This window comes from Physcomitrium patens, chromosome 5 (assembly GCF_059467195.1).
Source record: "Physcomitrium patens ecotype Gransden chromosome 5, ASM5946719v1, whole genome shotgun sequence".
NCBI lineage: Eukaryota > Viridiplantae > Streptophyta > Bryopsida > Funariales > Funariaceae > Physcomitrium > Physcomitrium patens.
In genome coordinates, this window is record NC_143414.1 from 15,489,761 (window position 1) to 15,510,212 (window position 20,452).

At 30.6% G+C, this 20,452-nt stretch overlaps 2 protein-coding genes and 2 non-coding genes across 10 annotated transcripts; 1 reads left to right on the forward strand and 3 right to left on the reverse strand.

Annotated features, from left to right (window-relative positions):
- Window positions 1-3,410: 3,410 nt before the first annotated feature.
- LOC112282510 (pentatricopeptide repeat-containing protein At3g18110, chloroplastic) lies at window positions 3,411-7,722 on the forward strand. Of its 7 annotated transcripts, XM_090250653.1 has the most exons (6): window positions 3,411-4,478; window positions 4,802-5,372; window positions 5,731-5,785; window positions 6,032-6,226; window positions 6,512-6,730; window positions 7,063-7,722. In XM_090250653.1, the coding sequence occupies exons 1-2, from the start codon at window positions 3,615-3,617 to the stop codon at window positions 5,291-5,293; spliced, it is 1,356 nt and encodes a 451-aa protein (XP_090106779.1). In that variant the 5' UTR covers window positions 3,411-3,614; the 3' UTR covers window positions 5,294-5,372; window positions 5,731-5,785; window positions 6,032-6,226; window positions 6,512-6,730; window positions 7,063-7,722. The 7 variants fall into 7 exon arrangements, with proteins under 7 accessions (XP_090106779.1, XP_090106777.1, XP_090106778.1 ...); XM_090250651.1 differs by lacking the exon at window positions 6,512-6,730 and having other exon boundaries at window positions 5,680-5,785; XM_090250652.1 differs by lacking the exon at window positions 6,512-6,730.
- A 2,269-nt stretch (window positions 7,723-9,991) lies between these two features.
- On the reverse strand, window positions 9,992-10,075 carry TRNAY-GUA (transfer RNA tyrosine (anticodon GUA)). Its single transcript is given in 2 exon segments — window positions 9,992-10,027; window positions 10,039-10,075. It is a non-coding gene; the product is annotated as a tRNA-Tyr (tRNA).
- A 42-nt stretch (window positions 10,076-10,117) lies between these two features.
- TRNAL-AAG (transfer RNA leucine (anticodon AAG)) lies at window positions 10,118-10,198 on the reverse strand. The gene has a single exon. It is a non-coding gene; the product is annotated as a tRNA-Leu (tRNA).
- A 540-nt stretch (window positions 10,199-10,738) lies between these two features.
- LOC112282111 (GCN5-related N-acetyltransferase 8) lies at window positions 10,739-11,844 on the reverse strand. The gene has a single exon (XM_024519338.3). It carries the CDS (start codon window positions 11,671-11,673, stop codon window positions 11,029-11,031), a length of 645 nt encoding a protein of 214 aa, XP_024375106.1. The 5' UTR covers window positions 11,674-11,844; the 3' UTR covers window positions 10,739-11,028.
- Between the last annotated feature and the right edge of the window lie 8,608 nt (window positions 11,845-20,452).

The window sequence follows — 20,452 nt, forward strand, 5'->3', positions numbered from 1 at the left end:
AAAGTAAAAAACAATCAATTATTTTCTTGATTATAAAACTTTAAATATTTTTTGCTTACATAACTAGAATATTAAAGAAAAAAATCAAAATTTTATTATGATAGAGTTATATAAGAAATAATAAATTTCTTATGCAATATTATTGCAAAGAGCATGTATTTGTTACTCAGTAGCATAATTTATATCACAAAGATGTATTTACATTTTATTTAATTAGTCTAAAAATATAAATTTGTAAAATAATATGTTTATTTATACAATTTTTTTATTAAATTCTACTGTAAAAAAAAATTATCATAAATACCTTCATAAACTTTTGTACATTGGTTAGAATTATAAAGTTGTTTAAAATTGAATATATTCTAATATGTTACAAGCCATTAATATTACACCGCTAGTATCACATATTATATAATTATTTCAGTTAAAATAACCTCTAAAATTTCCGCAAATAAATTCTTTTTTGTAGTTGAGATTCCTTCTCCAAAAGTGACACTTTAAAAAACCATAACTTTTTCTATTCTAAAGAATGTACTACGATGTGTGTAGAAGGATATCTTGGTTTCGGTACGTTCTTAAAAAAATAAAGGAGATCATTTTTGTTAAGATAATTTGATCTTCAGATAAGTATAAATTATTTCTAATTGGTTTGATTGAATATAAAACAAGTCAATATTTTGTAGATGATCTTAAAATGTTTTTTAAAAAATAGTGTTGCTTAAAAATGTTCTTCAAAAAATAAAAATAAATAAATAAAAGATCCGGTTTTCTCATGTTAAAATAAAATTTAAGTTTAGAAAATTTTAGTTTTTCATGAGGTACATAAATGCTACATGATTCACATAAAGATATATCAGTTCTTAAATAGATAAAAGTAGATTTTTTATATTATATATTTAGTTACAATTTAAATAAAATTATATAACTTATTGTTATGGATCTAAAAGCTATACTTTGATTGGTAAGTATAAGATTGTTAAAATATGTTTATGTTGTTTAGAAAGTTGTCTCATATAGAGTAAAATTGAATTATGTTTTTATAAGTTCAATAATAAGTTCCATTATTTTTTCATAAACGTGGACATAATATCTATTAAATTGTGTAGTTTTAATAAATATCTGAATGTTCTTTACATGCCTAGAATGTACTATGTCTGTTAGAGTTTTGATTATTTGAAGATATAATTTTTTTTATTGAATTTATCATGTTTTTATTTTTGTCTTTTATTTTTTTATTATAGAATAAAAAATTATTCAATTTAATATGAATATTATATTGGCAAATTGTAAAGGACTGCTTGATAATCTTTTATATGATCATACAGTAACATTTGTGTGTTTTCTAAAAAGGCATTAGTCATTTTAATTTTTTCAGAAATTAAGATTAAATATTAAAAAAATTATAAATTGATTTCAGAGTTTTTAAGTTAGAGAATAAATTAATTACTTCTTTTAATTTTTTCTTTCTTTTTACTTTCACTCCTCAGATTGTTTTGCAAAAAGGTTGTTCATTGACAAGATTTATATCTATAAAATACAATTTTAGGCATAATATATAAAATCAAATATTTCAATTTATATTGTATAAAAAAATAAAATAGTATGCTACTAATGCAATTGAGTTTTTAAATAATTTAGTTTAAAAAGGTTGACATGTTTATTTAAATAAATAAATAAATAAAAAGAAAGAAAGAAAGAAAGAAAAAGAGCCATGATTTACTGATGATATTTATTAGAATGATACTATTACATACAATAGGAGACTTGCAGTATTTACTAATAATATAAATAAAAGACTTTTGGTATACATTTTGGTACTTAGATTATGGACACTACAAAATATAAAGTTGTTACATGTAGATCTTTTTTTGATATAAATAATGGTAATAAAGTTGGCAACATTGCTTTATTCACTTTAGAAGGGATATAACTTGTAGATATTTGTAACAATAAATAAATAAGTATAAGTGTATATATATATATATATAGATAGAGGATGAAGTACATGGTATATTGAGATTGTGGAACATATTAAGTAGTAGTGAAAATCATAAAAATAAGAACAATTTATGTTTTGGTTTTTTGTTGTGTGATAGAACCTTTACAAATTTAATTGGTTATATTTTCATTTACAGTTTCTTTGAAATAATTGTAAGAACTTTCTTGACGTTGAATAAGAATTAAGTACCATAAAAGATCAAAAACACTTTTACTTTATGACAAGGAACAACGAAAAAAAAAAAGATATTATACAAATCAAAGCATAACGGCTAATTATTACGGCTATTTTTTCTTTTTAGTATTGTGTGGAAGAATATTTCAGGATAAAAATAGCCATGAGACATTTTGTGTGGGACAATGAATACTTTCTACTAGCCCTTCTTTGACAAAATAGCCTTTTCTATAGAAAAGAATCCTTTCAAGCATTCAAGATTTTTTTTTTTTTTTTTTTTTTTTTTGGAAAGATGTCGGTTTTGTAGAATTGACAGATTTTATAGAAGGAAGAAGAATTTCTTAACAGGAATTATTTTGTATTACTTACGACATTCAACAAAATATGGACCTTGTTAATCATAAGACAAAGTGGATAGAGTGTCTTTTTCTCATCTTTGTGCAGGGGATTTTTACTTCTAAGTTAATCCTATCAATAATGTTCATGTCAGAAGTTTTTGTCAACAATTACATCAAGGATATATTTTAAAACGTCTTAATCCTAATTTATTAAAAAAATAAATAAAGCTCTTGTTTTTATCTCTATTTTTGTCAGTCGACAATACCTGGTCCAATAATATCACACTCCAAATATTTTGAAGTAGAAGTGAAAAACTATCACATTAATATAAAAAAAAAAATTACTACAATAAAAATTCTAAGATAAAATATAAAAGAGTTTCAAACTAAAATTTCACAAGCTTCAACAAAGTGTTTATGATTTATCAAAATATTGATAAAAATAATGAAAAATAATAAAAAAATCATTTATCATGGAGTCTCATTTAATATATGAACTTAATCTTCCAAGAAAACCATAAAATTCTCATGAAATTTAATTAAAAAATTAATTAAAAAAATGAAAAATAAAACTATATTTCAGTAGCTACATATTTTTATACTCAGTTTCCCTGGATTTGCATTTGAACAGAAAACATTTCCACCAAAACTCTATTGAGCTTTCATTCATTGCCTGCCGCTGCTGCTTCCGGACGTCATTACGAAGCTTCCCATTTCAGATATTTTCCTTTCACTGTCATTTGACCAACAGAATCCTCCACTGACGAACTAAAAAGGAAAACGAACGTAAAACGAACGAAAGACGAAAGCAAAACTTCGTCATCGAGAAGTCTCTCGAGCTTGAGCCGAAGCTATCTCTCCACGGTACATTGCAGAAGATTTCTTTGTATCGAGATGGAGCTCTCGCGCCATGCTCCATGGCAAGCAGGCAGGGAGGGAGGCGTATGAATTGTTGTTATAGACGGGACAGGCTGCTTCAATCTCCACATAGAATTCTTTTCATGCGAGACCATTAGAGCCCTGCTTTGGTTAGGGCACGGCATTCAATTATCGCTGTCGCCATTTCTCGGTCCCGCTGCTTCCTCGCATCCTGCTCCTTTCCTATGGCTTGCTTTCTCTATCCTAATCTTAATTCTGTACCGTTCGCAGTTGCAGCAGCTAGCGCTTTCCCGCGTTGTTCCTCTCGTGGACCTGTTTTTATAACCTCGCTCATCCCCGCTTCGCGCTCATTTTCACAGCCGAAGTGTGATTGTGTGCACGTTCGAGCGATTCAGGGCGAATTAAGTGAATTATGCGAGGTAGGTCGAAGCAAGAAGGTGAAGCCGTTTGCGTACAATCGTGCTAAACCGGAAGAGAGGTGGCCGCATAGGAGTGACGTATTGAATCGACAGCGGATTGCAAGAGAGTTGGAGAATGTAGGTCGGATACCACCTCGGCTTGTGCTAGACTGGGAGGAATTGTGCCGCTCGGATGCGAAAGTAGGAGAACATGAAGAGGGCGACCAATATGTGAGTAAAGAGGTACCGACGGCGATGGCTCGGCGACTTCAGAGGGAAGAGGGGATTAGGAAAAGAGAGGCGCGTCGTCAGCTGCAGAAGGCACAGGTCAGGAGGCTTCAAAGTATGTCCAAATTGGCTCTGAGGAAAGTGACGGATTGCAAGAACAGAGGAATTAGGTTGTCCACTGCGATTTGTAACTTGGAGTTAGCGAGGCCAATTACGGATGTGCTCGATGGCTGGCCAGAGCAGCTCAATAATGATGAAATGTCTGCTGTGTTGATGAACATAGGAGACCGAAATTGGAAACGGGCGCTAGAATTTTATGAGTGGCTGAATCTTCGAAAATTATACACTCCTAATCCACGCCTGCTTGCAACGATCATCCACATCTTAGGCAGGGCTAATCAACCGGAAGCTGCGCAGGATCTTTTCTCTAAAACTGAGTTGGAGTTGACATCCTGCATACAGGTGAGGTTATATGATAGCACAAATTGACTGTTGATGCGAAATTTTCAGAAAAAAGTAAAAGAGAACTGGATTGTAATGTTGACCAGGAAGGTTAAAGAACTTAGCAGCTGCAATCATTGTGAATGGTCCATTCGGTGTAAGGGTGATCTTTCATGGTTTCTCCGTCTATACTTCCATCCTATGATTTTTTTTCTCAGCGTTTATTCAGCAATCAATTTTCATTATCTGGTACATGCTATTGCTTTATTTGGTGCAGTCTCCGGATTTTCAAGCAAGATCTCCTTGATATCACTGTGGAAGCTCATCAAAGTGAATTTTTGCAGGTTTACAATGCAATTTTAGGAGTTCATGCCAAGCAGGGGCATTGGCAGGCAATGCAGCCTATTCTCGAGCGTATGGCGAGAGTAGGTTGTGAACCTGACATTATCACCTTCAATACAATTGCAAGCGCTCGATGCAGATATGGATTGCAGCCCGGCATGGCATCCGGTCTCTTGAAAGAGATTGAGAGTGCAGGTCTTAGACCAGATATAACAACCTACAACATTCTGTTAGGTGCATGTTTTTCAAAAAATTATATCACAGAAGCTAAAGAGATCGTCAAAGACATGGAGCAACATGGTTTCGATCAAAATTCTTGTACGAGCTACGTTTTAGAGAAAAACCATCTGACGTCAGATGGAGATGATCTGCACGTATCGAAACTGGTTGAAACCTCTCAGCAGCAGGCTCGTAGCAGCAACGGTGTGTGGAGTTCTTCAGTTGATATTGCGCAGCAGGCAAGAGCATCAATGCATAACTCAGGAGATTGGTGAAACTTCGTGAAATTCTCTCTGCAAATTCAACAGGGACCAGAGAATTTTTTTGATTATATCAAATCAAGAGAGCCAAGGAGTAAGCACTTCTGACTTCATTGTTGATACAGGCAAATCTATGAAATGTCAACTAGTTTGCAAGAGTGAACATTATTTTAAATGAAAAATCGAAGAAATAGTCAAAGATCTTGACTAGTCTCAGTTGAAACTGGGTTCCCCTACTTCAGGGGGCTTTTCTAAGGGACACTGGAGGAGTTCCAAAGAACTTTGCGGACTAATTGTAAACACCGTTACATTTTTATGTGGAGTGTAGCTTAGAAAGAAAGCGATCATATTACAATAAGATCGTTTCATATGCGAGTAATAAGTCTGAAATGGAATTCTAGTGTGCTGCGTAAGGAATGGATCTCATCGTACTGGAGGGGGATTGTTGACAGCTTTGGGCTGCTCTGGCTGACCGTTATCTCTCCCGTTTGTTTTCGAGATGATCATGTAACTTTCACCATCCAAGCCCCGGTTTTTAGTTATGATGATAAGGATTTCTGTGAAGGAGATTGCTATTCGTACTATCGGCTTTGTGGAGGATACAACCATACTTTTTTTTGTGAGCTGAATGCGAATGTGTTCACATGGCGCAACCCTTATTACCGTATTAGTTTTAGTTTTCAGATCATCTCAATGCCCCGCATGTGCAGTATTTGATGGTTCTAATTTGTTCTTGGTGATTGTTTGTATCAGACTTATAATGGAAAGGGATGCTCCAATAGTAGAGGTGGAAAGTTGATAAAGTAACCTGCAAACCACAGCAGCTGATGCTTAACAGGACATGCTCAATTTTCTGGTAGATATTCTTTGGGCATTTAAACTACGTGCAACTGCCAGTCTTACATACTCTCTTGCAGTATTTAACTTATTTCCAAGAAATTGTGTCAGGTACGCACAATCGTGAGCTTTCAGTTATCTACCAAAATGTTGATGTCTGTTCTGTACTATGTGGAGGCAGACTTTACGAATATTTTATGAAATTTCTGCGTCAATTGATATTTATGTCGATTAGCTGTACAAGTAGAAATGACTTGCGATTGACGGTACCTTCTTCAGATAGGCAGGGTGTAAGAACAACATTGGGAAGCTTATTTCGATTCATGTCACTAGGAACAGCTTTAGTTACTCTTAGTCGGTGGTTTGTTAAGATTAGATTATTTTTCATCCTGGCAGCCAGTGTTATTGCTATGCAAACAATCACCAAGAACAAATGACAACCATCCACTGCTGTACATTGATATTGGGAAACTTACGGCTTTATGAGACCATGCACGTTGTCTCGTGAGGACCGTCACATCATGCTGTAGGAAATCACGACTGCAAAGGGAAAGCACACATGAACAGTCTAGTTGTTTTGGAGGTTTCCGTTTCTTGCTTCGCATACGCAGGGCAGTTAAGAATCTTTGTTTTGCTCTTGTATTGCGATTAGGCGCCTGAGTCCATGTGGGACGCAACGTTTTGTTCTACCTATTCTTCACTGTCGTTGTGTGTGGATCCTCTATTTTTGAGGTTAGTAAGGGTACTTGGCGATGTGCTGTGGGTAGTCTCCAAACTCCTTGGTATGGTTTTTATTGATGTTGCCATTTTTGGTGTGTAGGTTGTGTGTTAGTTTTGCCGTTGTTTCTGGCCTTACACCATTGTTTGTTGTCAGGACTTTCCAACCTTTTAACATCTAACTACCTCTAAGTACTGAATAATTCCCAGGTGCTATGTGTAATGTGCAGGTTGGAGTTCCGACGTGGACAGATTGGCTCCAAATTTTTGGTTCTCTGTTACATCAAGTCTTTCCATTACCAGTTTGTGTAGTGTTAGTATCCGTGGAACTTCTTCCGAGGTAGCTGTAGTCACCTCATTATTTCCATCCCCGCCAACCCCAGAGTTGACGAGGGTCCCTAGTTTTGTTCCAACTCTTTGATAGTGTCTTCCTCTTGTGGCTGCAACTCCGCTACTTCTGCGGTTGTGTTGACCTTTCCTCACCAAACTGTTGCTGCTAGGTTTAACACTTACCGTTTGCTGGAAAGGTGCTAGTCTATTCAGCCCGGAGGAGTTAGGCTGAATGAAAAGCTCTGTAGTTTGATGTGATACAGCTAGCTTGCTCATCACAGACAAGTATGGCTGGATGACGGGCCCTATAGGGGGAAGAGACCTGATTAGGGCGAGGCCCTGATTCCCCTGCGGCCAGTTTGACCTTCCCTTGTTAGGTTTATGACGACCTCTTTTCAATACGATGGTGAAACATCATCATCCTTAATCTGGGCTTGTGCTTTAGAGACTTACTGGTACCCACCTCTCGAACATGGCCATTTGTTCGGACTGCGTGTTCCTGGGTATTAGGCGTTGGCCTCGAACAAAATCTTTTCTTCCAAGTGTTCACTTCTCACAAAGTTTTATTGCAGCCTACCTCTTGCAACCTTCCATATTGTGGTTTGTTTCTGGGGAAATAAAAAGATTGTTGTAAGATATATATATATATATATATATATATATTTTTTCAAATTTAATAGTAGAGTTTGTGATTTGTACGTCCAACTTTTAACCATCACTTGAGTTTAGGACTAAACAAAATTACAAATTGAGTTTTATTTTTTCTACTTTGATTTGTCCAATGTTGGTTATTGTGTGTGAATTAGGAAATTTATGTGGAAGGTTTTTTAAAATAATCTAAGTAGGGAATTGAATGGTTATAAAGTCACTTAATATGTGGGTTCTATGGTGACTTGATGTCAAAGTTGGAATACCATAATTTGAACATATATAGGTATATTATATAATATAGAGAGTATTTTTTGTTTAGATTCTTTTTTGCCTTTGTTCAAATAAAAATATTGTTTGCATATGTTATTGTGTAAAATTGCAGAATTTTGTATCTTTAGATTTAAGTTAAAGATTAATTAAGAGAATTGGTCAAATAAAGGATTTTTTTTCTACCAAGGAAGCAATATATACATAATTGTTTTTGTAAATTTTTCTTTTGTTTATATAATATTGCAACTAACTTCAATCTTATACAAAATAATTTACACTTAAAAATCCAAGTAGTTAGATAAGAAACTTCCTTGAAGAGACTTCCTAAACAACAATACTACAAATAGAATTTTCTAGTTTGGTATGTGTGCAAAATGGTTTCATAAACTCTTACTTATCTTGTTTCATTGATTTAATGTATTGTTAGAATGTAACTATCTTAAATAGAATCCCTAGCTTACTTTGTAAGCTAAATTAGTTGTTCATTGTCCTTGCTTCTAATTTAAATGTAATATATTTACTCACTCTATCTCTATAATAATATTCGTTTATAATAACAAGACAATCTACTATTTTAAGATAAGAAATGAATTAAGACATTTATATATAGATGGAAACAAGACAATAATAAAGATAATATTTCACCTATTTAAGATTTCAACAACTTGAAAAACTTAGGTAAATAAGAAAGATTTTAAGACTTATATTATTCAATATTATGTAACCTTCTACAATCGTAGAATTCAATACCACCAAAACCTTTTATCAACTACTTACAATCTTATATATATATATATATATATATTTATTGATGATATAAATTTTTTTGAGAAGACAAAAGCATTACTACAAATAAAATGGCAACAAACCAACAAGACTCCTAAAATCTTGGATAAATTCAAAGACAAAACTTTTGGCATAAAAAATTTTAATTTTATTTTAAACAATACTACACATACAAATATAATTAATTATAAAAAAAGAGAAAAATAAAATACAAATAAAAAACACCATATTTGCATAACCATTAAAGAAAGACATTAAAAATGTTTCTTAAAAATAAAATAAAATAAAATAAATGCCATAACTCATCTAAATTTTGATACAACAAACGTTTTTGAACATCTTAACATGAATAAACGTATATATGTCTCTCAACATGAATAAATGTTTTTGAACATCTCTTGTGAGTATTCACTAAGTCTGACAGCATATCTATAAAAGTTGTATAGTTGAATTCCCTCACTCCTGTATTACAATCAAATTTCTTACACCAGTTTTACGAAACGAACTTAATATCCAATTTCTCCAAGTAGAGGCAGAAGCTATTTCCATGAAGCTCTCAAGTCTATTGTCCTCCAATGAAAAGCCAAATATACCTGCAAATAGATGGCAGTTTCCGAATCTACAACCATCGCCCTTGCATATCGCTTTAGTACGCACACATATGCGACTATCTGTTGCACCTGGTTTAGAAAACCATTCAGTACCATTCATACACCGGAACCACCCCACTTTGGCACACGATTAGTACAAACGAATATGCTTTATGGATGGTCGATCTAAATTGCTCCTCAGTTTCAGGGTCTTGAAAGTCAGAAAGTTATCAGGACGATACGTATGAATGAACGTGGTGCAGTTCCTTCACACATCAATTATGTCAATCATCCACACGAAACACGGTGAGATTTTCTGCCTAAAAACGTCTAGATTTCTAAAACAAGGTCAATCGGCCTTCGTTCACACTGCTGTACAAGCAGTTGACATGGACACACTGGTGAGGCACAATTACAGGAGTTAAGTTGAAGGACGGCACACTATAAGATAGTCACCACCGCGACACGTTCATTCCCATAACTCAGAAAAGAATGTAGCTCGTCGAAACTTGAAAAAATAAAATAATTGCTTTCCGACCAACCGGATTCGAACCAGTGACCTAAGGATGCCTGTAACAACTACAGTCCTCCGCTCTACCAACTGAGCTATGGTCGGTATCTCGCGCTCGGAGGGCTACGACAGGCGAGGTGGCGAGTTTGTTCACAGTGGGATTCGAACCCACGCCCTTTCGGACCAGAACCTTAATCTGGCGCCTTAGACCAACTCGGCCATATGAACACGGTTGGCAAATATTGCCCAGTAGATTGATTTTTAAATAAATTTTACCCCCGCCCACCAACTTCAATCGACCGCACCCCTGGGACACCAAAGGGATTGCGCAGGACCATCTCATATCAACCGCAATGCTGTGTTACCATGCAAACAGGGCTATATCAACACTTTGCCTGCACAATCAGCATCACTCAACAAGGTCGTATTCTGCCATTCCTACCTCTACCAATTACGGGAGCACAATCTCTCAATCGGTTCATCTCGATCCGTCCTCCACCAACAACTCGCCTTACACTTCTGCTCTTTATGTTTCTGCTCACTTTCGCTCCCGGATCTTACTCACGTCACCTCACATTCGCTCCACCAAGCATATCACGATGTCAATTACCACCTTATCGGTCACACAACGGTACCCGAATCGTGTCTCATCATCCGCAATGCTTCACGGTCGAGAGATAAGACGAATGTCGTCCACCGAGCACCTACTCCAACCAGCCTCACGTGCGTTCAAACCCACATGGAAACCGCAACCAATGACCAGACAAATTATCATTGCGACGCCTCAACCTGGTTGTTGCATTTTAGCTCAAATCGACTTTACAATTCCGACCTCGCAACCGCATTACCATCGTGCTTGCAGCTAACAATTCATGCGTTGCCCAGCTCGGAAAGCAAGATAATGCACGCTAACCTTCTTGTACAACATCAGCTCCTCTACGGCTCACAGAAACTTAGAGACCTTTAGTCAGCGTTAAGAAATCTAGCTGCATTTAAATCTCAACATACACCTTCCATTGGTCCGATCCCAACCCTAGCACTAAAGTAAGCACAAGTCGTCAAAGCGCACACGCTTCCAAGGCCTCGCCTGTTAGACGACAGATGCGCCACTCCGGCATCACCTTCGCGCCAAGCCCCTCGTAGAACTTGATGGCGTTCACATTCCAATCGAGCACACACCATTCCACTCGCCCAGCCCTGAGCTTCTTCGCCTGCTGCACCACGCTCTTCAGCAAAATCGTCCCCAACCCTGTGCCCCGGTACGGTTTCCGCACATACAAATCCTCGATGTAATATCCGCCCTTGGCCAGAAACGTGGAGTAATTTGGAAAGAAGAGCACGAAGCCGACTGTTGTGTGAGTGCCAGTTGACGGCGACCTGAAGCCCTCCCTTGCAGAATCGTCGATAGGGTTCTTGAGCACGACAGACCTAACAATCGGCTCAAAGACCTCTCCCTCCGCATGCCAATCTTCCTTTACCTCTACAACGTTTTCTTCCTGTTGGCAAACCTCGAGCATGAGCACCGTAGGTCCTTGGAAGGGCGGCAACTTCCACAGCGACGAGTGAAGCTTCTCTTCCGTGACAACACACGCGTGAGAAAGCTCCTCAAAATCTGCAAGTTCTCGGATGAGTTTCGCAATAGACGGAGCATCTGCTGGGGTAGCCAATCTCACCGTGGCCGTTAGTGTCCCTTCCATCGCCATGGCTTGCTTCACGACGAGATAAAGAAATAATAATGATAAAAAAAAAAAAAAACTCTCAAAACACACTTCGAAATCCGGATCGGAACTATTGCAAAGCACAAGTTCTGGAGTCTCCGGGGAGGATGCTCCAGACACGATCGGACACGATCGACGCGTTCACACTGCGTGCCTCGTAGAATGGTGTCGCAAAAACCTCACAACTCAATTGAATGGCTCCGCCATCGTAGGCCATCGGATTTCAGATGATTCTCAGATGCAATCTCAACCGCTGATATTATTTTTGGTAACGGAGTGAGGGAAAGTAAGGGAACCACGGGGGCGGGCAGGTTGGAGGCTGGGCAATTTGGAGGCCAGGCAGTTTTGAAGAGTGGCAGGTTGGGAACTCAAAAGCCATTCCTCATTGGGCCCACACTGAGTCTTTTCATTATACATAATGGTAAATATCACATATGAAATATCATGAAATCAAATTAAATCCTTATATGAAGTGAAATGTTTTACATCCACACTCTTAAAAAAAATCTAAATTTTAAAGAATAATTCTATATATTGGTCAACATTGCATTCCTTCATAATATTCTTTGCAAGATTTGGCAAGCCCTTCCATTGTAAGCCACTACCTTTGGTTGCATAACACAAAAACTTTTTCAAAAGACGACCTACTCCAAGCCATTGGAGTCCCACAGCAATTTAATGTAATATTATAATAATAAAATTATATAAAATTTTAATTTATTTATAAATTAAATGAATTATGATTTACTTTATAAAGAAGGTTTTAAAATATCTATGTTTATATGTAATTATTTATATACATATTTAAATATATATGTTATTATATGTAATAATAACATTACATTTTTCTAATAATATTACATTACATTATTATATGTAATTATTTACATGTAAATAATTTATCAAAAAACATGATTTTGAATTAGTAATTTTTGTACATTATCCTAATGAATATAATATTCTTGTAAAGATATAAAGGTGTTTAAATGATCAATCCTTGTTTATAAAATATCTATGTTTGAGAAGAATATTTTTATGAGTTTCAAGAATTCTTTATGAGAACAAAAGTACCATGTATATTGAGTGTTGTTATGTACAACAACAAAAAACAAATTGTTTGAAGTAAGAATGATAGTTGAAAAGAGGGATTGAGACGTAGCACAAATTTCAGCACCTATGTATGTGAATGTGGATCAATGTGGGCCTAATGAAGAATGGCTTTTGAGTTCCCAACTTGCCATTATCACATCACATGTATTCTTGCTTGAGAATGCACTTGGAGTCTAGTTGTAGAAGGTAAGTAGAAGTGCAACAACAAAATCCTACCAAGTCTAATAAAGTCTCAAATAAACCTTATATAATCCTTAACAACCCCAATCAAACTTTAACCAATTTAAAACAAATTTAAAAGAAGTTACAAAAGAAATATAAAGAAGTAATAATAAAAACTTAAAGTTTAAAGTAAGAACTTTTAAAGTTTTTATTATTACTTTTTTTTGAAATTAATCTTAAATCAAATCATAATAAAATATTAATTAAATCCTAGATCAAATCCTAATTAAAACTTAATTAAATCTTAATCAAATCTTTAAAAAAATCCTAATATATACCTAAATAAATCTTAAATCCTAAAAAAATCTTGAATCAAAACCTAAATAAATCTTGATTGTATTCTAAATCCTAAAGAAATTATAATCAAACCTTAAATCTTAAATAAATTCTTAATAAATCCTATAACAAATTGAAATTTTAATAACTAATGATTTAATCATTAATTTTGATTAAATTTTTTTACACTTTTTAATAATTAAGTTGGCAACAAGTACAAAAAATTTTGAAGAAGAATATACAAAATAGAAGATAATTCCTAAAATTTGCTTGGATGTTAGCTGGCATTCTTATTCAATCTTGATACTAATGTTCTAAAGCTAAAATCTCTTAATTCCATTGTTCAATAGGTTTCAAACTTTGCATGATTGTTGGAAGTTAAGTTTACCACTTGTGTAATTTTTTTTTTTATATTTCAATCTAATATGCAAATTGAAGAATATCTTAGTAACCTTCATTGGTCCTTTAAACCCCAATTTTTAAGATCTCAATATGTTTGAGCTTCAATAAACTTTGAAAAAATAATTAGATCAAATTCAAACTTGCAATACAAATAACACACAATAATTATTATTAAATCACAAAATTTCATCTATAAATCATCTATACATTTTACACAATTGTCCAAAGCGCAAATTCTTTGAATTTTTTAAAATCCGAAGTTACTCAAAAACAATCTTATCTTTGCAAAGCTTTTATAAAGGTGTTATGTACTCAAATTACTTGAAACTAATGCTCATAAAACCTTTTTCTTGTTTTCTTTCAAACCTTACTCTTTGATCAACTAAAGAACCTTAGAGTTGCCGTAGGTGTACAATTTTAAACCTCAAGGTCTGATTTTGACCTTAGTTCACAACTGGTCCTCTCTAAGTATCAATTCTTCATATTTTTAGATATTTTTTACTAAAATCTATTTTTATTTTATTTTTCTAAATATGCCTATATTAATTACTTATCTTATTTATTTTTATTTGGTTCATTTATGGTTCTACAAAGTAGATAGAATCTCTTCTATAAAAAGATTATATTAAGAGTAAAGTTTTTACTATCTTCCTATTTTTTATCTTTATTTTTTTATTATATCTTTCTATAAGGCTCTTCTATAATAATATCTATATTTTTATTTTTCACCATATAGTTGTATTACTACACAACAGTGTTCTTCAAATTGCTCAACCTTCAACTTGTCCACCTCTTTGGTTTTCCAATATTTCCTTCCTTCACTCCTAGAAATCCAATCGGTGGTTGAGATTGCATCTAAACAACAACTTTGATCCAATGGCCTATAATGGCAAAGCCAATCGATTGAGTAGTGAGGTTTTTGTGATACAATTTAACAAGGCATTGCATATGTGTGAAACATAAAGAAGTTCAAAATAGTCCTTGAAGGCCTAAGAGATTTAGGATTTAGAGAGCTTTATCCATATGTGTTTAATAGTTTCTTTCAAATATAATTAAAAAAGTACCATATTAGATTTTTTTAATTTTTTTTTTATAAATCACTTTGTAAATCTTATTGTTTATATTGTTTAAATTTTAAAATATATTATTGATTTAAATTTCTTGAATTTATCAACTTTATTGTGATACTATTTTAAAATATTATAAAATCTTTTATGTTAGATAAAAAATCACAAAATGACATCAAATTTTTAATTTTTTTTAAAAAATTAATAAATTTTAGTATTAAAATATTATTTTTAAAATTAAAGATAAGCATGCATATATATATATATTTATATATATATATATATATATATATATATATATATATGTTAATAAAAAAATTACAATAGCATAATTGGTTTATAATATTATATAAAATTTGAATTTATCTAACATAATTGGTTTGTAGTATAAAACAAATTATATTAGATAATTAACAATATTTGAATTTACCTAATATAAAATTTTAAATAAATTATATTTTTAAATAAATTATATTTTTAAATAAATTATATTTTTGAATTTTATAATAATATATTTGACACATTATATTTGATAGATTATTATGAAGTTGAAGGTTTTTATATCTAAATATTATTTATATTTCTTTAGTCTTTTTGTAATAATTAAAAATTAAAACCTTATGTAGTATCCAACAGATATTAATATATGTACCAATATAAATTATTATTTCTTACTTTTGCAATTAAATTATGAATCTTTTAGATTTTGAAATTGATCCTTTAATATACCAATATAATATTTTATTTTTAGTTAAATGGATATAAGTAAAGTATTGAAATTAGTATCATATAGGTATGTTGTTTAAATTTGCTTATATAACTTAATCAAAACTATTACAAGAAAAATTCATTGTTTGCAAGTAGAAGTTTTTTATCTTGAATTATTTTTGTGAATTATTCAATAACTTAAAATTAAAAAAACCTGCAATTTTTGTTTGTAGATCTAAGAAATCCCAGATTTACATCTCTTATTTGATTAAATTTTATATTATATAATGAATTTTTTTAAACCTTAATTAATTTTTTGATTATATTTTTTGACCATGTTATATTGGTTTATACACCAAGACAATATATGTGACACCTATTATACTCACAAAAATATACTAATTTATTTTATATTTATTACAATAATGTAATATTTTCTTTTAAAATAATTATTTAATAATTATATATATATATTATTTTTATTTTTATTTTTATTTTTTTTGCTATTCTTATTTTTTTATTTTCTTTTATCAATCAAATAATGAAAATCCTTTTCATAAGTAATACCTATTATAGACATATGTGTTTATTTCAATAATTACATAGATAATATAAATAAATAGAAATATATAAAAGTAAATTAATTTGATAATATCTTATAAAAAAACTTCTTAGAAGTTTTATAGACTCAATTTCACCTTTATATATGTCTGAAGGTGATTGGTAGGTTGAACACTTGGCCAATAAGTTAACCACATATTGTACATATTGGAGGTTGTGATACAAGCTAACTATGTAGTGGTTGTATGAAAAACTTACCTTGCAAGTTAAGACACGTCTCTTGTAAATTGGACATGTATTGAAGGTTCAATAGAATGTTGTCATGTTGCTCTTAATTAAATAGTATATATAGAGGTAAAAGTGAAGCCTTATTCACTCTTGTCAAGTCCTTTCTTGCTTCTAGTTTAGCTTCAAGGATCACTAATTACTTATCTTTTTGAATATACATTCTTTTTTATTTCAATCTTGTTATCTTTCTTTGAAAAAAGTCTTACTTATTTATTTGCTATTATCAAGTTCTTGTTCTTAATAAATTGACAAGAATACTCATATAATATTATAGCTTCGTCTTTTTTTGATTAAAAGTAGATTATCTTTTATCTTTATAAGATATAAGTATATTAGATGTAAAAAATTTCCTTGTTTTAAGTTGGTATTGTTTTTAATATTTTCTTTATTCTCAATTCCTATCTTTTATTTGTCTTGAGCAATATAAGATTTATTTATTTATTTATTTATTTCTAGTATTATCATGAAAAAACTTGTTAAAATAAAGAGTAAAATGTCACAAATACATGAGTAATTGAGAGAATTAATGCTTATAATGCATCACCTTAATTTACTATTACAAAGAGCAATAAGATTGATAGAAAGTAAAGATATAAAGATGATTGAAATTGCTTCAATATTTGCACCAATTCATGTTACTTTTCTTGTAGTAGAACACCATTCAAGCATTAGAAAACTAATAATTTCTTTGATAAAGAAGTTTGATAATTCATATTTTGCAACAAAGCAATTCATCAATAATATTATGGACTTCACAGTTTCAACAACTTGCTACTAATATTAAATGGAATGATGTTATACTCATTAGCTGATTTCTTTATGGATTAAAATATTAGGCAAAAAAATTAATGCTCAACTTATCAAACCTTCAAACATTGAATTAAGCAATTGATTTTGCTATGAAATATGATAATTAATTTTTTAAATTTTTATTTGAAAGTAATATAAATAGGCCTTAATATTTTTACAATTCAATGGTAGTACTAATTTTTTTTCAATACATATAGTAAAAAATAGAAGATATGTAAATTCATGTGATAGAATTGAAATCTTTTATTGAGCAAAAAAATACTCATCATTGATAAGAAAGATTATGCTTATATTGTAGAGAACCTAAGTACACTGCTCAATATTATCGAAAGAAGTGATACAACCATAAAATAAAGAGTATGGTTGTCAAAGAAGACAATATGTTAGAAAATAAGTTTGTCTAGCTACAATAGGATTTGTGGAGTTGGAATCATGTACAATACCAAGTAAATGTCCTATTTTTTCTTCAAAATCCTCTTTTTGTTTTACAATAAATATTAATTTAGAATTTAAACATCAAAAAGCCTCTATCTTATTAAATTTAGTAGCTTTAGTTTATTTTTTAAATATATATTTTTTAAAAGATATAATATAATTTTAGTAAAAAAAAACTAAATATGTTTATATAGAAGTCATAGATAGTCATCTGTTATCTTTTGGAGATGTTATTTGCAAAATCCTTCTTATAAAAGTAGCAACTAATAGTTATAATAGCAATATTAGTAATATTTAATATTATTAGATCTTCTTCTAATCCAAGTATTTTAGATTTATTATGATTAAAAAAATATAACCTCCAAATAAATTAGATTTCTTAAAGTCTTGATTTTTTTGAAATTATAAGTAAGAGTATTATTAATCAAATAGAAAGTCATAAGTTTAGTATAATCAAACTCATATTTGTAGGTGTAAGAATTTTTTTACATATTATAAAAGAAAGATCACCTTGTATTATTTATGCTACAACTGTTTCTAATGGTAGATAGACTTCAAGTGGTATTCTAAGCCAATATCAAGATTATCGAGATATTTTTGAAAAAAAAAAATATGAATACTCTTCTAAAGCTTTACATCTATGATTGTTCAATTAATCTTTCAAAAGAAGCTCAACCACCATTTGGACCAATCTACAATTTATTATAAAATGAGTTGGCTGAATTCAAAGAATATATTAATGAAAATCTAGCCAAGAATTTCATATGCCATTCAAAATCTCCAACAAGAACTTCAGTCTTGTTTGTAGAGAAAAAAGATAGATCTTTTCAAATGTATATAAATTATTAAAAATTTAGTAAGATTATCATTAAGAATAAATATCTTTTATCCTTGATATTAAGATTTTTTGATCAATTGAATCTAAATAAGATCTATATCAAAATAGATTTAGAATGAACATATAATCTAGTATGCGTCAAATAAGGAGATAAATAGAAGACTATATTTTAAACCAAATACGGATATTTTGAATATAATGTCATATCTTTTAGACTTACAAATGTATTAGCAAGTTTTCAACATCTAAAAAATGATGTCTTTTGAGAATTTTTGGATGATTTTGTTGTTTTTTATTTATATAATATTTTAATTTAATCTAAAATCACAAATGAGCATGAATTTCATATTTTTTGCATATTAAAAAAATTTAGAAATATAAGACTTTACACCCAAATAAAAAAGTGTGTGTTTTACATTATTTAAGTTGACTTTTTAGGATACATCATTTCAAATGATGACCTTATGATGGATTCTAAAAAGATTTAGACTATCATATATTAGAATATATCAAAAATAATAAAAGATGTCTAATATTTTTTAAAATTTGTCAATTACTATTAAATCTTCATTAAGAATTTTTTTCAAATTACAATTCTACTTACACATCTAACATGTAAGGATAAACTTGAGTGGAGCAAAGAAGCTATAACATCTTTTGAAGCTTTGAAGCCAATTTTATATCAATATCAATTTTATATTGTATCGATTTTTTCAAGGTATTCTTTATAGAAATAGATGCCTTAGACTTTGCCTTAGGTAAGTATTATTACAAATGAGAATAGATAACAAATTCCATCTAATAGCTTTTTATTCTAAAAACTTTTTAATAATTAAAATCGACTATAAGATCTATGATAAAGAACTTCTTGTAGTTACATATTCATTTTAAAAATAGCCTCATTATTTAGAAGGCACTTTTAATCCAATCATCATGTATATAAATCAAAAGAACTTCAAATATTTCATGCAAATACATATTTTGAATTATTGCCAAGCCTATTGAAATATGACTTTATTAAGATTTAATTTTAAAATCACTTATCATTTAAAAAAATATATATATATTTATTAGATGTTATTTTTAGATGATCTTATCTTGTATCAAAAGAAAGAGATGTACCTTTGATTTATAATGGATCATTTTCTTAAAATTAGAGCAATTTCATCTTTGAGCAATGAAATCAATACTAACTATTGATTTAATTTTTTTAAGCAAGTTTAGTCAAGTATATCCTCTGAACTTTTATATATGATATTAAAAAAATAATCTTTGAAATCTCATGATACTTCTAAATTTAAATTCAAAAATAATCTACTCTATTTTAAAAAGTACTTGTATATTCTAGAAGGTGAAGCACAATTACATGTTCTTCAAGCTTGTCACAAATTCCTAATAACAAGATATTTTAAATATAATAAGACTTTGGAGCTAATATCTAGAAATTTTTAGTAGCTTTAAATATTTCAAAACAACCATAATTCTTTGTATCTATAGATTTTATTACAGATTTTTTAGTCTCAAGTTCTTATCATTCTATATTTGTGATAACAAATTGTTTCATCTAAATGGTATATTTTATATTATATAAAATCTATAATTAGTAAAAAATATTTTTTTTTATAATATCTATTATTATTATGGATTATCCAAGGATATTATATCATATAGAGGAATTCAATTTATATAGAAAATTTGAAGAATTCTTTTTAAGGTTTTAAAGATAGACATAAAATAATTTTTGTTTTCTATCCTCAAACTAATGGATAAATATAAATCAAGTTTTAGAGGAGTTTTTGATGTATATCATCAACTACCAACAAGATGATTGGATATTTCTTTTGTCATTAATAGAATTTACTTATAATAATATGGTATAGTCATCTATTCAATAAATACTTTTTTTTCTAATTATGGTTACTATCTACAACTTGATGCTTTTGACTTCTTAAGAATTGATAATCTTGCGATAGAAATTTTGAAAAATTATTTATTTGAATTACATACAATAATAAAGGCACAATTAAAAGAAACTCAAGAACAACAA

Bases quoted from the DNA above. Each gene is read 5' to 3' on its own strand.
- LOC112282510 (XM_090250651.1), top strand. From the start codon at position 3,615: ATGGCTTGCTTTCTCTATCCTAATCTTAATTCTGTACCGTTCGCAGTT. The intron at 4,479-4,801 runs GTGAGGTTATAT...GAATTTTTGCAG, and splicing joins AGTTGACATCCTGCATACAG to GTTTACAATGCAATTTTAGG.
- LOC112282111 (XM_024519338.3), bottom strand. From the start codon at position 11,673: ATGGCGATGGAAGGGACACTAACGGCCACGGTGAGATTGGCTACCCCA.